The 18192-nt window shown below is 34.8% G+C and overlaps 1 protein-coding gene across 5 annotated transcripts in view; it reads left to right on the top strand.

Moving 5' to 3' along the window:
* The window catches only part of LOC111061195 (AT-rich interactive domain-containing protein 4B), a 73829-nt gene that overhangs the window by 53215 nt on the left and 2422 nt on the right, over positions 1 to 18192 (top strand). For 4 of the 5 annotated variants that reach the window (XM_039427402.1, XM_039427401.1, XM_039427403.1 and 1 more), the window contains 6 exons: positions 431 to 790; positions 3663 to 4063; positions 5507 to 5625; positions 6446 to 6637; positions 10113 to 10226; positions 17411 to 17551. In XM_039427402.1, the coding sequence (XP_039283336.1) occupies positions 431 to 790; positions 3663 to 4063; positions 5507 to 5625; positions 6446 to 6637; positions 10113 to 10226; positions 17411 to 17551 (1327 nt within the window). Of the gene's footprint in view, positions 1 to 428; positions 791 to 3662; positions 4064 to 5506; positions 5626 to 6445; positions 6638 to 10112; positions 10227 to 17410; positions 17552 to 18192 lie in introns of those variants that run through there. The other variant, XR_005571209.1, reaches the window with a different exon arrangement.

The raw sequence follows: 18192 nt of genomic DNA, 5'->3' as shown, positions 1-18192 counted from the left end.
AAGCAATAACTAATTGATAATATTTATAGAGTGCTAATTGAATATTTTACTCTTTTATTGAATATTTTCACTCTTTTGAACGTACAATCGGGTTCTACTCAGAAATTATCATTGATGCAATAATTGAATGATTCATTGATATGAAATACCTGTGATGATGTAGTATTGATTTGATGTACAGAGTTATGAATTTCTAACGCAAATAATTACTTTATTATTAGTATTAACGGTTATATCAATTTATCACTATACTTTTGTCTAGGTAGTATTGAAAAAATGACATTGATAAAATTGGACTTGTTATATTCTATGTGTTTAATCGACGGTGTTCATGTTCTAAATTATACCTCCAATATGTTGCTTCATTTCATTGTAACTTGCTCTTGTTTTGTTTTCCATAACTATAAATTCTGTTGTCTTTCATTTGCAGAAAATCGTGCCCGAAGTAATTGAACCGGTCAAAGAAGTAAAGGCAGCTGATAAAGTTGTTGAGATACAGAAAATCGTTGAAGACAAGCCGGGGAAAGTCGAGACAAAGTCGGAAGAGGTGATGAAGATGGTATTGGAGGAGATGCCCAAAACTAACAAGGTAGAAGAGGAAGATGATGAGGATGACATTAAACTAGAAATAGCGGTTGAGGAGGAAGTGAAATCAGAAGACGAAGAGGAGGAGAGAAGGATAATGAAGGAGTTCGATTTGGCTGAAGAAGAGACAATGGAGGCTGATGAAGATGATGGGGAAGTGGAGGATGAGGATATGGATGCGGATGAGGAGGAGGAAGAGGATGAGGTAATTAGAGTTTGAATCAGAATTATATTTTCAATACTCAAGAAAAACTGTTAATATGAATATGTACTGTTGATCTTTCACAGTATTTAATCTATATAATAAGAGAGAGTAGGGTTGTGTTTGTTCGCATCAAAACATGTCAACTTGTGGATTGCATACCGAAAGAACGGGAATGATTCAGATCTCCAAATTTTGTACATAGATTCTAAAAATATCAATTCCGTTCACCTCGAAGCCCAAATTTCAATTTTCCTTCTAGATTTTTCAGAATTAATGTTGAAATTTGATTCATGGAACATCATACGGCATATCTACATTGTTTTAGATGTGTTTGTATAAAGGAAGTTCATAGAGAAATTGATACGCTGGTAACAATGTGTTGCAATATGTGTTTCGATACAGGAAGCTCACGTTTCAGTACCGGAGTTTTGATACAAATGCTGGCAGCTTATAGCGATTGTGATAATATTATATTATTGTGAGTTGTTTTGAATAACAACATTTAATTGGTTCTCAATCTTTCAAATTTTCGAAAAGCTGTTTTTGTCATCTTTAAATACGATATTAAACACTGAAAATCATCTACGGTACCATACAACACACTACCGCCGCCGGTACGAGCAGTCAGTTAAATATTATGTTATAAAATTATGTAAGAGTTTTGATTTTAAATGAAATCAATACAATAATATAGCCAACATACAATAATAATATTGTTCCGCTGACAAATTCCTAAATCGGTGAAATATTGAAAACTTTTTCTTAACATAAGAGATGTATTTCAAGTATGATTAAGGTTAGGAACGGTACCGTATGTAGCCTACTGAAATCCGTGTATCAGAAACGAAAATTTGTTGAACCCTATTGAAGAGCTATATTATTCAGCTCTTTGAACAAACATTTTAAATAATACGTGTCGGATTATTTTGAACAAAGTGCTATAAATAATCATTTACTAGCTATTTTGGGGGTGAATTCAATAGCAGTCCAAAATTTAACAGCATTTTATTTGAATATTGCTGGCATGTTCTGCAATTTATTTGTATCACTTAATAAATAGATGCAAAAATTAATGGATATCGTTATGAATTATCAGACAGAAACGAATTGAATCTTTTTTAAATGAAATATGCCACATTTATTTTCATTCTAGGTAGTAAGGATAATGTGATATAACGTTAGTTACTAGACAAATCATTTCAACAGCTTTCGTGGAGTATTGGTAAAGAGCATATTTAATACATTTATTAATTCGTAATGCGCCTCCTAGCATCAGTCGACCTGGGAACTGCTCCATTCAAGTTTATGAGAGAGCAATCCAATCGTGGTTAGCCACTTTAAACGATGACGATTGCTCCAGTCTCCTCAGATCGTTGTACTTATGATAGTGCTCATCCTTGCATTCATAGTACTGTACTATGTGCTATGTGCGTGTTGGTGTGTGTGTTGTGTGAGTGTGCTGTGTTTGTGTGTGTATGTGTGAGTGCTTGTGCCCCTCCTGTGTGTATGTGATGGTATGAGTGCCCTGTTTATTATTGTTTCATTTTTTTTTCTATAAACAATCACATAATTTCAATACGTCTTTTAAACTGTAATTCTTCTTTTAATAATAATACTTTCTATTATAAGATGTTTTATTTTGTTTATAGTCGGCTAAAAATTCAGAACTCCTTTCTTTCATTTCAATATTTAATTTATAATTCAACTCACGACTCACGAACAAACCTTTTAGGTTCATGTGAGCGTGGTTTCTATTATTTTATTTTTCAAGTTTGTTATTTTAAGTTTGTGTATATGTGTTTTTTACATTTGTATGCTACATTGTATTTTTTTCGGAAACAATAAAATTCAATTCAATTCAGAGCTCGGCTTCAAAGCGAAAGGTACTTGGTTCGAGTCCCGAAGAAGTTTTAATTTTTTTGTTCTCAATTTTTCCCCTCGAAACATATTATTATAAATTATTTTTTGAAGGAAGTTGTTTTCATTACGATTGAACTTGGATTTTATCAAATAATTATTATTTGTAGAGATTCGAGTAAAATATTTTTGTTATAAATCAGTTTTTAAATATCAAAATTCAAAATTATTAGTTTAGTCATTAGTTTTGAAGTGGAAATTGAACTTTTTGAAGTGAAAGTGAAATCTTAACCTTATTCTTTTTTGAAACTTTATTTGTAAAAATTTGAGAGAAGACAGTTTTGGGCTATGCCGGTTGTCTTCTCCCAATCATATTATATTTATTATAATTATGATTTGTAATATTGTCAATGAAATAAATAAATAATTATTCAATGTAAAATTTTGCAATCAAGTTAATTATTAATAGGTATGGTAGTACTATAAGAAAGGAAAGAACTAGCTTGAACACGTATACACGTGTAAAGGATAGTAAAATTATGTTTGACGCATCATCACGTCTGAACTACTGGACTGATTTACTTGAAATGTTGCATATAAATGTTTAATTAACCGAGTATTCTTATAGGCCTATTTTCAATTCTTCTAGATTTCATTACGTCAAGTTTTCAGTTCGTCAAGTTTTAAAAATACCCTTGCGAAGCACGGGTTACCTGCTAGTTGTCTATATCTCTAAAGTTTCGAGTGTTGTAATGGAAAATATTATCTGTAATATTATAAAGAAAGGAATTTGCTTATACATGTACGGGATAGGAAATACATGACGCATGATCACTTATGAAATATGACATGAATTATGTCAAATACGACATTTTAAGTCTTCTATCATCCAGGAACAATACCCTAGAATGTTCGACACTACTTCTGAAATACTCTGTATATAGTATAGAATTAAATAAATATAGTATAGAGTTAGTAATAGTGTGAATAAAAATGTTTGTCTTATTCTGTTGAGGTCGAGGAACGCGAGGAGGAAGAGGAGGAGTGTGTGCAGTCGCTTTTGTGCGAGGAAACGATACCGGGCAGTCCCGCTCCGCCCGCCGGGAAAGGCAAGGGTGACAACGACGACGACGACGACGACGATGATGATGATGACGGTGAGAGTGACAAGAGACCCTTGGCTAAGACAAACGAGTTGCCGTTCGCCAGCGCGCCGGGAACCAGTCAGCATAGCGGTACCTCGACCAATCACAGCAAGCCTGTCGTCCAGCAGGCCCCGTTGACACGCCCCCTGCTGCCCCCGCCCCCTTCGGCCCAGCCGCCAATGGCAGTCGTTGCCCCGCCCACTGCTCCGCCCGACACTCCTCCCACCACTCCCGACAGCAGTTTGTCGCCAATCTCCAACTCGCCTAGAGGGTGAGTGCAACCACTTCTCATATTTATCAATTATGATTTATCTAGATCATCTGATAATACGTTTAGATATGGTTTAATATGCACTGAATGTTTAGATTCAGAATGGCAAGATTTGATTCATGCCGGTTGCAGAGTCGATACATAAAATCAAACATAGCTATGTGAGACATAGTTTAAAATCACTGACATAAATGGTTGGTCGTTGCACAGCCGTTTGTCGAAGCCCATTTAGCTATATCTCGAATAAGCATCACACATAAGTCACACTGCAGCTCTATTCACGTTTTTCCGTACATTTCAGTACATGCTTCTATCCAACCAATGACTTGGCATTGGGGAAAGTTTCAATCGACATCATTGTGAACAGACCTAAAAGACCTCACATAAAATTGATAAACAATATGGCGACTCTTGGCTTTTGGCGAGATTTCTCACCATATTTAGCGATTTGGAGGTTATAAACAACTTGAAAAAACACTGAGAGAGAACAATTAATTTACTTATATACAGATGGTTTTTCGTAACCATCTTTCAAAAAAAGCTATCACAACTTCTAAAATGCATTTGGCGGGAGTAGATATTGGATTTAACAGCACGACTTCGGGCCCATAACTTAAATGACCGTTTTTAGCTATTGGAGACATAAAATAAGCTCTTTCTGACGACTGAAACGAAATCATGTGTCTACTTGGGCAATTTCAGTTTTATGGGAGCTATAGTTTACTTTGACATCTGTGCAACGGAAAGTGAATTTATGGCTTCGCAAATGAGTTAACTGCCTGTTTTTAACTTTATGTGACGACTCTGCAATCGGGCATCAGTAATCTATTCTGACTAATTAAATATATTTCTTGCTGTTCGGATTCAGTTGTGGGGATATATTTTCGCAATAAAAACACCATACAAACCGGTATACAACATATTGAGGTTTTATTTATTATGGAACAATTTTAAAACCTCTGACAAAATAGCACTACATCTTTGGCTTTATTCTAAGCGATATATAAGAGAATATTACAGCTTCATCATTTTGTTGAGAATTGTCATCATGAGTTGAGAGTCTTCACTTCATTATTCGAAGCTGAACATTTTGAATTGATGAATGAATTTATTTGCCAAAAAAAGCTTTGCAAATAATAAATATTTGCTACTGCACCAAACTAAAGCACATACATAAAAATACAGGGATCGCCAATTTATTTTATCAGAAATAATGACATTAACATTAGAGATGATTATTATGAAATAAAGATTTAATTATCCTACTTACAGTTACTATGGTCTACAATTATTATGCTCATAGGAATACAGTAGATGTGGCAAGAGGAAGATTCCTTGTGCGCTAAGGAATACTTTGATTATTTGTATATTGGTCTATTATTTAAAAGTTTTCAGTGCTGATGTAGAAATTGTTAATTAATGTAATTCTATTTTGTGCTTTAGTGAAAGGAGTGGATCATCTCCAGGCTTGGACAACGATAGTACAAAATCTCAGAGAGATTCATCCGAAATTGACCTTGACTATACGGAAACAAACAAAATCGGTCATTTCAGTGAAGAAGGTAATATCCATTTTTCTTGTTGTTTATCAGAATTAAACATTGTAAAAGCATTATAATTGATAACGCTTCAATTTATCTATTCTCTTATCTTGATATTGTCGACCTCCTTCAATATTTGCAATCAGTAAATTTTTGAGTACTGCAGTTTTAATCAAGGTTCCTTTTATCTTATCGAAACATGCTGGATCTTTCATGTCATTCTTGAACCTCAAGCATCTTTAAAATAATTCATTTAGAAGATTGTGGAAATTATATTCCATAAAGTTGAAATATTGTAATGAAATTATTTAAAATTTGAATAATCGTGTTTTCTTATTCACATATCAACTACTAGGTTCTCAATAAATTATTCGATTAACTTATTATTGCAACATTTCTACCACAATCAAATAACGCTAGGTTTAACTTGAGAATTTCTAAACTTAATTAATAGAAGATACTGTGATATCGATTTTCACGAGATTACCAATCGAAACTACATTCTTGGATTGAAAGAAATGCCAATCACAAGATCAAGTAATATAAAATTTCTTTATATGAATTTTTGTCCTATAATGAATAACTATTGGTTATGTTTTTGTTCGAACAATATTTTCCCTCATCGAATAAGATGAATTCCAATCTCTTATCTATTCAATTGAATCTGGTGTTGAATGAGCGAAAATTGAATAGAATATGCCTTTGGGAGAGGTATATTTGGCGGTGCTTTTTTTCCTATCCTAATAATTTAATATGAAATGTGCATGTCTTGTATCATGTTTAATGAAAACTAAAGTGTAAAGTTATAATGTTGAAAGTAATTGTGTTGTGTTTTTTGCAGACTCAGTTTGTGCAGCGAGTGTTGCCGGCACAACTTTGCTGAAAAAGCCGCTAGGCATGGCAACGTCGCATCAGCCGCAGCTGCATCATGACGTCGAGTCGTCGCCGTCGAAAAAGCGTCGGCGCAGTAGAAAGCGCTCCGAGGAAGTATGCAAGCGAGCCAAACTCGCCAGGAGAAGTCCACGTAATCCTGGTGAGCAACTCTGCAATTACCTACATTCTCGTAGGCCTATGTCTCACATTTCTCCATTATTAACAAGTTATACAAGTCATGTACCCCGGTACTAAACAACATTATTATCAGAGAAGGCTTTAAGAAAAGTGTATATTTCTGGAGCTTTCCTCGCCAGAAACTAACAGAAAATTAACATTAACAAACAACCTTCTTTACTCAACACAGAAAGTTGAAAAATTGAGTGTTATTCGGAATTCAAGAAGAATATTCTTGGGCATCCTCTTCAAGAATGGGCTGTTCAAACTCCTTTAATTAATTCAAATACAAAACATAATTGTATTATTGTAATTTAAAATTGACTTTCTAACTTCTTATCATTCAATATTTTTCGGTTCATACTTTGTGAGTTTGACATTCATTAAATAGATAGTAAGTACTGGGTGCGGCAGCGAATCGGGCGATTATGGAGGGGGTAGTGTGGGCTGGTAATGGAAAGGTGGGGGTAGCCAAGGCCACGAACACGTTCCCCGGTTTAAAGCATTTCAGTAACAATGGACGGTTGGACTAACCCACAACGTGCGTTCGCCGTAAAGGCTTATTACGAAACCCGTAGTTATGCAGCTGCCCAGCGCCGTTTTCGAACACAATTCGCGATACATCGTAATCGGCCAGTGCCTACACCACATGCAATAAAGTTGTGGGTTGCAAATTTTGAAGCCACTGCATCAACAAACAGAAGAAGAGGTGGTGGTGGTAGGAGATCAGCCCGGACTCCTGAAAATATCGAATGTGTGCGAGTTGCAGTTGGAAGAAGCCCTCGTCGTTCCGCTCGCCGTCACAGCGTCGCACTCCAACTCTCTGACAGGACAGTTCGACGAGTTTTAAAGTTAGATTTGCACAATCATCCGTATAAACTGCAAGTTGTTCAAGCTCTTAATGAGAATGATTTCGCAGCCCGCCGGTGTTTTTGTGAACGTTTTCTGGTTATGATTCAAGAAAATGAAGACATCGTGCATAATTTGTGGATGAGTGACGAGGCACACTTTCACCTGTCTGGGTATGTTAACAAACAAAATTTCCGTTACTGGAGTGACACCAACCCTCGTCAACTCCATCAGCAACCTCTTCATTCATGTAAGGTTACTGTTTGGTGTGCCATGTCTTCATCAGGCATTATCGGACCATTTTTTTCGAAAATGAACATGGAGAAACTGTGACTGTTAATGCTGAGCGGTATTCAGAAATGTTACGCACATTTTTCTTTCCTCAACTACGCCAGTACGGGATGAACAATGAAACATTATTTCAACAAGACGGAGCAACAAGTCATACAGCCCGAGTGAGTATGCATCTTCTGAACGGCGTTTTTCCTAATCGTTTAATCTCTCAAAACGGGACGATTCCATGACCCGCACGTTCGCCCGATCTGTCGGCCTGTGACTTTTTTCTGTGGGGCTACCTCAAGAGTAAAGTCTACGAGCAACGGCCGACGACGTTGAATGAACTGAAACAAAATATTCGTCAAGAGATTGCACGAATACCACAGCAAATGTTACGGGACGTTATGAACAGTTTACATCGGCGGCTTGACGAATGCCTGATGAGAGAAGGACGTCACCTTGCCGACGTAATTTTCAAAAATTGAATTAGTTTAGTGAAATATAAATGCTTTTCTATGTACATTATTATGGTATTAATAAATTTTTTTAAAACAACATCATCAATTTTTCACACTTATTTTAAAATCGCCCGATTCGCTGCCGCACTCTGTACATGTTCATCAGCCACTATACGATTATATTGTAATCTTCATGAATAAATAAATTTAGAATGTATAAAAAATAAATATATCATGAAAGAAGTATGGAAAACATGTTCATCAGCCAGTATAAATTGTAATTTTCATGAATAATTAATTGTAGAATTAATAAAAAAAATGTTATTCAAGAAGTATGGAATTAGCTTTTTATTTATTGTAAGTAATTTTATAAACTTGACAGATAAAGTAGAGCAATTATTATCGGGACTATATGATACATGACCGGATAACTGATAATCCGGATAATGGATTTCAACTTGATTTTACTCTACCTCTTAAGTGTAGACGTAATTAATAATTATTAGAATGTGTCGTGTGTAGTATGACTTGTATACACTTATCTTCATTCACATTCTAGTTGAAATAGATACCATGTTGTGTAATTCGATAAGGTACTGTAACTCATATCTTTCATTTATTAATAAAATATTGTACTGCATCTTAATTGCAGCAGACCAATTAGCCGCTTCAAATACAGAATAGATCAGGTTTTCAAGTGATTTTCAATTTTCTTATATCACTCAGCGAACGTCCATATAACCGGTCCATTATCCGGATAATCGGTGCTCTACTGTAGTACAAAATACCTAGGAATAATCATGAATAAGCAAATGACATGTGATAAGTAGATTTCTTATTTATGAACAAGATTGAGGAAAAATTTATATAAGTTTGTGCAATTCAAGTGAGAATGGTCCAGTGAGAATGGGATCACGTCGACCAATAGCAAAATGTAAACGGAACACACGCTGTGTTGTGATCACGGAGCCGCCATTTTCAATAAACTCTTCAACTACGAACGCACGATGTTGTCCCGACCAAGCCATTGATCACACTAAAACTGAATGTCATGACGCTTCTAATGACACCATCCCCACCCTTCTGCTCCTTCCCTTCTGTTATGTTACACAAATATTGGTTGGGGTGGATGTGATATCTCTTTTCTCAACCCTCGAGAAAATTATTAAGATATGATTGAACTAATTTATCATATTAATATTAAAAATTATTACTATCAATATTTGAAAAATAATTTTGTATCATTGAATTAATAAACGAATTATATAAAGAATTTGACGTACCTCAGTATTGAACAACTCTACGATTTCGATTTGTTTATCTACCAGCTACCACTCAACGAGTATCCAATAGCACCACATCGTAGTTATGGAACTACTCGTCTTAGTTAAGCAAGAGAAGTTTTATTAGAGCTACGCTGTAGAACAGTTCCATCCTACCTACAGTGGACCTAGTTTCTCCAATCGTTCATTGCCTAACATCTCTGGAGCGTCCACCTGCAGGTCATTCAGGCGAAATGCATGTCTTTACTATCAATCTGATAATTGATAGAAAATATATAGATACCCTTTCGCTTCTCTTATTGATTTTTCTCTTTTATTTAGCCGATTATAAATAAATAAAGAAATTACATTATTTAGAGCTATTATAAATATAGCCTTTACAGAGACATCATCCCTAAACACAAGCTATGCTTAAGAAGGGGTCGTAGCATATCATATTATCAGAACAATATTTTCACTAAAAATATGGTGTATAATGTTTATTCATATTTGTTATCTTAGTATTTATGCTTATTTTGATTAATATTGATGAATATTGTCTTGTTTCTAATTGCATAAATTGATTGAAGTTATTTTTGATTTTGTTTTGCAGCTGGCAGCGATAGTGACGATACATCTGAAAACTCGCTGGCTGGAAGCTCTCTCGATGTCGCGGCATCTTCAAGGTCTCCCAAGCCATCGAAACACAACTTCTATGTTCAGTTGGGTGAGTGTTCAAACCTAATCACTGACTTCACACATTGGAAGATCACTTGAAGAATTTCTAGAGATGAATTTATTTGAAGATGACTCGACTCTTCACTTGTAAATTACCCATGAATTATTCATGGAGATGAATGTTAAGAATGTGTAATACTAAGTAGATCATTTCTTACTTTGGAAGATCACTTGAAATAAAGTTTCTAGTTCTGCATTCATTTGAATACGATATTTCTACAGATATTCATAGTGTACCTGTATCTAGAGAAGTATGAAATAGTCGAATAATTATTAGTAATACATCAACTGTTGATAGTCAGCCCAGCTGAGTGATCTATAGTGTCGCAACTTCAGCTGCGCCTGGCCATGGATTCAAATTCCGCAAAATCTAGCAAAATTATCACTATTAGTTCTGTGAACAGTAGACCTCACGCAGTATTCTCATCCACAAAAACCTGATTGAAACTGTAGACCTTATGGAAATACAGCAATAGACTGGCTTCTCCACACATCTGTGTAATCACTTGTCAGCTGATTTATGATGAATAATTCTATAGTCTGATTTTTACTCTAATATTGGCGTATGTAGGAGGCTCCTTTTTCCTTTATATAATCCTTGAAATGCAAAATTTCCAAAAACCTTGTATATACGTCGACGCGCAATTAAAAAAGGAACATACCTGTCAAATTTCATGAAAATCTATTACCGCATTTCGCCGTAAATGCGCAACATATCTTCTTCTATACTTATAAAATTCTTATCTCACTGATCACGATTTCTGGAAACTACTGGATGGATTGCAACAAAACTTGGAATATAGCTTTCTTATACATCCTAGGTGCTCACTAAGAAATATTTTGGCGATATTTCAACTTAAGGGTGGTTTTTAAGGATTTAAAGTTCGTCTTCTAGCATGTGTATTCTTCTCCTAATCTCTTGATTATGATTGAAATGTTGGTTAAGGGTTTAAAGTTCGTCATTTTGCATGTGTATTCTTCTTCTCCTAATCTCTTAATTATAATTGAAATGTCCATATCATATGTTACTATAGAACTATAATCTAGATAGAGTACCTCTTCGAAACAGTTGTTAACTGGCAACTAAATTAATAATTTTGTCAGGTTGGCATTAAGTTGAGATGACTTCATTAGTTTGGCACCAAGTTGAAGAACTAATTAAAATCAAAGACCTTAGATTTGCATAGACTCACATGCAGCGCTAGTGTCGTACTTGGAATTGAATTTGTCGATTGAGGGGGCAACCTATAAGATTATTACATACCAATGCCTTTGTAATCTATAATATTACAAATATATAGATATAATATCTCGTGCTAAAATACCCCAATGGCGGCCTTCAATTTCAAGTAAGAACTATCATTGGGAAGGCATAGGCGTTGTGGGTCTCTTCAAGGTCTTTGATTAAAATGCATTTATCGAGAACATATTGATTGGGCACTGCTGCTTCAATCAGAGCTGTTCTTGGTAGTATAGATAATTTTTGTTTTTCATAAAACAAACTTTTATGACAGGAGCTGCTTCTATCAATTGATCCTATTCTATCAAGAATAATTTTGTTTGTATATCCGACAGATCGCGAAAACTGCTTAAACAATTTCGATGAAATTTTAATAATTCAGTATGATATATATGGAGGGTATTTTTAAAACTTCAGAAGTGTCCGTTGTGGAATCTGTTTGCAAAGAATGAGGAAATTCGGCCAAAATTCAACTTGGGCGAAAGAAAGGGGTTATTTATTAAAACGGCCAAATAGCTGTTGTTGCTTTTCCTAATGTAAAAATATCTTCCATAGAAGTAAGGCTCTTTTCCCATGAATCAATTATTCTCAAACATTGATTGTTTTACCAAAGAAAATATAAGGTAGCTTTCGATAAAAATATAGGAGAACTAGCTTACCCGGCGAACTTCGTACCGCCAAAAAGTCAATGTATCTCATGTCACACTTGACTTTATTTGGTGAATCATGAAATTTATCTGACAATCAATATTTTCATCCACATCTCAATACGGACTTCCTATGTGCTTAGTCATGCAGCATTTATTATTCCGACATTGCAACATATTCTCAATCAATTGGTAGTAATATCTATCAGTAAAGTGTTGAATTAAAAAAATAGATACCGGTAGGTTAGATCAGTGTTCCAAAGATGAATTTAATGTTTTCAAAGTTGTTGTTGGTCCAGGAAATATGCGATGTACGATCAATTACACAGAATTCCATATTGTTTCCATCTTCAATTCTAGGATGAATATAAGCTAAGCTAAATTCAATTCAGTCTGTCATTCTTCAGTAATTAATGATTGCAATATGAACAACTCTTTCATGAGTTTCTGAATGATAGGGGCTTTCATGAGTTTCTGAATGATAGGGGAGTGATAAGAATATTATTTGTGTAGGTCTTCTAAGGAACAATTATCTACAGCTGGTACCAATCAACTACGGTACACTAATGCCCGGTCTACACGACAACGATATTAGCGCAAACCTGCCAGGTTTGCGCTAAGTTTGCGTCGTGTAGACGGGAGATCGTTGTAAATTTCTGAGGTTTGAAGGTTTGTGCTTTCTTTGATCAATCTCAGCCAGGTTTGCGTCAATTTTTCTAGGAAACGATTATGTCTCATCTATCCATCAAAACCTAAATCGCTTCAAAATGAAGATAGAGAATTCACGATTTCAGATTCGGATTCAGCACCCTCAAATTAAATATGTGCGAGGTCAATTCTCAAAAATACTCAAAAACAAGGAAGAATTTTTAATGGATAATAATTATCTTATTTACTCTATAGTAATGTAATAGATATAGTTATTCACTCTTCACTTGATAAGCAGTATTCTTGATTATTATTATTATTATTATTATTATTATTATTATTATTGAGGAGAAGGTGGAGAAGTGGGAGGAGGAGGAGTAGGTGATCGAGGAGGAGGAGTAGGTGGAGGAGGAGGAGGAATAGTTGGAGGAGGTGAAGGAGGAGTAGTTGGGGGATGAGGAGGAGGAGGCTTGAGTTACTATTCATCTCAAGTTTATAAACACTTCAAAGACTTCGTATAGAATTTATATATGGTTTAGTTTATAATACAGGTTTGTGTTGAAGTTGGTGTCGTGTGAACAGAGGTTTGAGCAAACTTGGCTCAAAGCCAGATTTGCGTAAACCTGGATTTGAGCCAAGTTTGCGCAATCGTTGTCGTGTAGAACCGGCATTATGCCTGCATTACGCCCCCGCTCTGCACTCGCACCGATTATGAACGTTGCGGGAGATGTTAGCTCTCCGCAATCGCTCCGCCCCCGCACTGCACTCGCACCGATCATGAACGTTACGGGAGATGTTAGCTCTTCTCGCGTTCATCAATCGCTCTGCTTGAGTGACGTTCGGTTGCGGAGCAGAGCGAAAGTCTGTACGCACCTATATGAGTCTTACTAACCTGAAGTTTACTCATGCTATGTTTTCTCCATGCCTGAACTTACTATACCTTCTAGTGATCTTTGGTCTATTAAAATATCAAACATTTACACATTGAGGTTTAAGTGTGAGAGAGGGCTGGCTGAGCCCCAACTTCGCCCTCCCACGATTCAATTCAATTCATCTTATTCAACAAATGCTGACAAATGGACATGAACCACACTACTATAAAATATTCAATTCAAATATTTTTATTCTACAAATGTACAGATACATTGAATAACGTCATACATTATAAAATAACAAAACACACAAAACAGTCAATAACAAATTCATCACAATCAAATATGTAAAAATTCTTCAAATGAATATAAGGACAATCCTATCAGATATTTCTTCAGCTTGGCTCTAAAGATTGTCAACTCCTCTATGGATTTTAAATTTCGGGGCAGCATGTTAAAATATTTCTCTCCCATGAAAGCTGTCTTCATTTTGAAAAATTCTAAATTATGTCTCTGTACTATTCTTCCGGATCTAGTATTAAATCTATGTGAAATACTACTTCTCTTTTCTAAATCAGTGAATTTTTTAAAGTACATTATGACATCAAAAACATTATTGCCCATAGACTGTCAATATGCCTCGCTGAAAAAAAAAATTGTTTCACCGAGTCCCTCCTTTTTATGTTCATGATAATTCTCAGTGCTCTTTTCTGCTGAACTAATATTTTGTCCAAGTTTTTTTTTCGATGTGCAGCCATAGATACACAGGCCGTAAGCTATATTGGAATGAACCAATGCGTAGTAAATTGCTTTCAGAGCATTCAGCCCACACACATTGGTCATACGCCTAAGAGCCAACAGGCCTGGTGATATTTTCTTCAGCACATGATTGACATGCTTGTTCCAAGACAAATGTTCATCAATCACCAAACCTAGGAATTTTGTGCTAGTTAAATGCTCTAAAATGTTATCATCCAATATAATGTTTGGACTTGAAACACTTCTGCACTGCCCAGTTGAGAAAGGGACTACAACTGACTTATTGGGATTTAGATTTCGAAACGATATCTTCGTTTGATACGTCTAAGGGTGAATTATTACTATCACCCCGTCTCAAAGACTCAGGGAACGTCAACTCCAAACCACCGTTTCAATACCAGTATACAATTGATCACAGGGTGACGTGTTTATCATACAGCTGGTAACTTTAGATGCTAAATTATAAGTAGCCACTCGGCCGAAAATTTTAAAACATAGGTCTGTAAAATGAATTAATAAATAATAATTATTAGACCCCCTATTAAAATTTCTGGTCAGAAACCATCCCCAATATTCACACAGCATATTCCCAAAGTTTCATGCCGTTCTGTCAAGTATTTTTCGAGTCTATAGAGAACAAACAAACACACAAACAGACATTTATTTTTATATATAGAGATATGCATAACAATTCGTTGACTGTCAGTATTCCTCATTAATAGCATCAATGCTCCCCATTCGAACAATTCTGACACATTGATGTGAATCTTACTATAATTTGGTTACTTCAGATCAGATGATGAAGAATGTTGATGATCGCTACTGTTTCAATTTCAATCGTGTTTGACATTTTACTTTTGATGCCAGCTGTTATTAGTATGTGAAATAAGCTCTCATTGAATGTAATCATAATCATTGAAGTCAATTATACTAAGAAAGCAATTTCTATTTGAATATGTGTGTTTCTGGTTATGTATGTATGTCGGACGGATCTCGAAAACAGCTCTAACGATTTTGATTAAATCAAGAATATAGTGGGTTTGCGACAAAAAACATTATTTTGAAACAGATCTCAACTCTGGGAAAATTCGCTGAAGTTCCTTGAGAAAGGATTATTGGTCCCTCAAGTAGCAGCTGATCGAAAAAAAGTTTTCCATAGTCTGTTGAAAACGTAAGAGAGTGTGAGCAAATGAAAAAGATTATAATAGCTGTTTTTGAGCTAACAAGTTTGGCGACCCCAATTTAAAACATTGCAGTATTCATGGAACATCTGGAAGAATAGGTTCAAAAAGTTTCCGGATAATATCAAAATAAATTTAAAATCGATCTCTCCAAACATATGGTAGTTGAATGTAAGTAATGTTCATTGTGAGGTGATAGAAATGCAACTAATTTCTTCAGCTTCTGTTGTATTGGTTCCTCTGTTGCTCTATGTTTGTATGCAGCCATGGCCTTGAGAGAGCCAGTTGCACTGTCTGTTAATTCATAAACCGGACTAAATACCACGAGAACCAATGAGAGAAGCCTTCTATTAAAAAACCCTGCTCTGATTTATTCTCATGAAATTTAATCCTGATTGAAATTGAACAGGCTTTTGTGCTACTGGGTCTGATATTTTCATGTTCCAAAATCGGCTAAAAACTTAATCGAAAAAAAAAACATAATATTCCATCAGCTGCTCCTATTTCCTTTCATGATGTCATTGCATGGCACAAGACAAACCTATTGATATTGATAGATCACAAGTAAATACTAAAGTTGTCAATTCAGATAGAAATTAAATTGAGTTACATGTTAGTTTACATATAAATTTTCATCCCTAAGCTTTTGATTCTAAGCTAAGATCAAAGAAAGAAATCATATAATGGTAGCCAATAATCAAAGTGATTGAATACACTCTATTCAGATGTATGCAAATTCACATTAAAATGATCTCACTTCAATATTTATTATAGTAAAGTTTAAAACATGAGAAATCAGCCACAATATGTTATACTAACTATTATGAATGAACTCTTATGTATGAATGGGTTTCCATGGGAGAAAGAATTAGTGGATTGGCTGCTTTTACACTTTTGGATAAGTGAAACGAAAAGTAAGCGACAGGCTATGCCAAAAATTCCAGAATAAGCAAGAGATCCTTGGATAGGCTACCAGAGTCATCAAATTCCGAATCAATTTGGAATTTAATGCTCAATTGCATCAAGCAAAAACAAAAATAAGATGATCATATGGAAAACTTATGGAAAACAAAACCATTATAATTTCTTTAAAATGTAAGGTCAGTAAGTTAATTGCTTACAAAATTCAATTTGAATGGAGGTTATTCAAAAACGATAGGGAGACTTCTGAGTAACTGAATCAATTCGCCTTTTCAAGAACGTATTGTCGGAAGTGTACCTAAGTACTCCTCGGTTTCTTCAACTAAAGTTTTAATTTTTTATTGTTAATAATGTCCCAATATTTACATGTTGGATATTCTTTTCAAAATACAAATTTCGTAACATAAATGAAGAAATTATTCGCCATACTCAAACTTTCTATCTGTTGGTATATGGATATTTTATAATAAGAATGTTTCATCATTAATGTACAAGTTATTGTGTATAAAACCTTTTATTTAGTAATTTAAGGGGAAGGGTTAAATTATCGATTGACGTAATGGGTTTTTCTTATTGAATTACTTGTATGCTTAATGTGGTTCTGTAGTTAAATAGTCCCCGATTGTCATTCAACTTGAGACAGTATGCATGAAACATCGTTTCTACTAACTAATATGAAAACTTGTTTCCTTGTAAAATATCTTCTCGAATAATAGATTATATTTATCAACTAAATGGCTGTAGATACTAGAATGAGGAGAGTTGGGTGTGTTTGTGAAAAATACGCTAAAACGCGAAATATCTATCAGTACTATTTCAGATATGTTTGTTTCTTATGTATTTTTGAAATACTTTATGCAGTTTTGGATTGATTGTAATGATTTTCTATTTTTATTTTGTTGTAGATCCTGAGTTAGATGGAGCCCAAAGAATAGAAGTTCTGCAGAAGAAGCTTCAAGAGCTTCGCACAACTTACATGTCATTGAAAAGCGAACTGGCCTGCATAGATCGAAGGAGAAAGAAGCTGAGGCGGAGAGAGAGAGAGGGTAAGCAGACATCCTGATCTTCATCTTGAGTTTTCAGTCTAAAAATGACCTATGGAAAACTAGAAATGTATAGAATGTAGCCTACCAGAAAACTATGGAATGTGGAACAATACATTCTCTTTAGTAAGTTAATTATTTGATTGAACAAGCCAGTTATCAGTTGCGACTCATTTGGCGTTTGTAATTTATGTTTGACGATTACCATCGAACGCTTTGGCCAATCAACTTCAACATTTTGAACAAGCTTTCTTGAAAATTTCATACAGATCAAGTGTATTTTAAAATTAATTCACTCCTTCGTTCTTTCTGAGGCAAAACAAGATATCATTTCTGATATAATATATACTGAGTGTTTCAAAAGTTACTTTACAACTTTGATGATTCATAAAAATATTTTCGAAAAATATATAGAATTGTATTGGATGTTGCTACAAAGGCAAACCACTTCAAGTATTAATTGGGATAGTTTGAAAGTATGAAATTGCGTCATATCAAGCATTGGCTTTAGTTACATCAAAATGGCTGCCTCCGTTGGGCCCGAGAGTGCTACAACAGCCAATCTTTATCTAAGATAAAAAATGACAGGGATAGTGGGTCAGTTGCAACAATTTTCTATAAGAAATATTGATAAGAATGACTAA

Source organism: Nilaparvata lugens, chromosome 4 (assembly GCF_014356525.2).
Source record: "Nilaparvata lugens isolate BPH chromosome 4, ASM1435652v1, whole genome shotgun sequence".
Lineage (NCBI taxonomy): Eukaryota > Metazoa > Arthropoda > Insecta > Hemiptera > Delphacidae > Nilaparvata > Nilaparvata lugens.
This window is presented reverse-complemented; position numbering and strand designations above follow the sequence as displayed.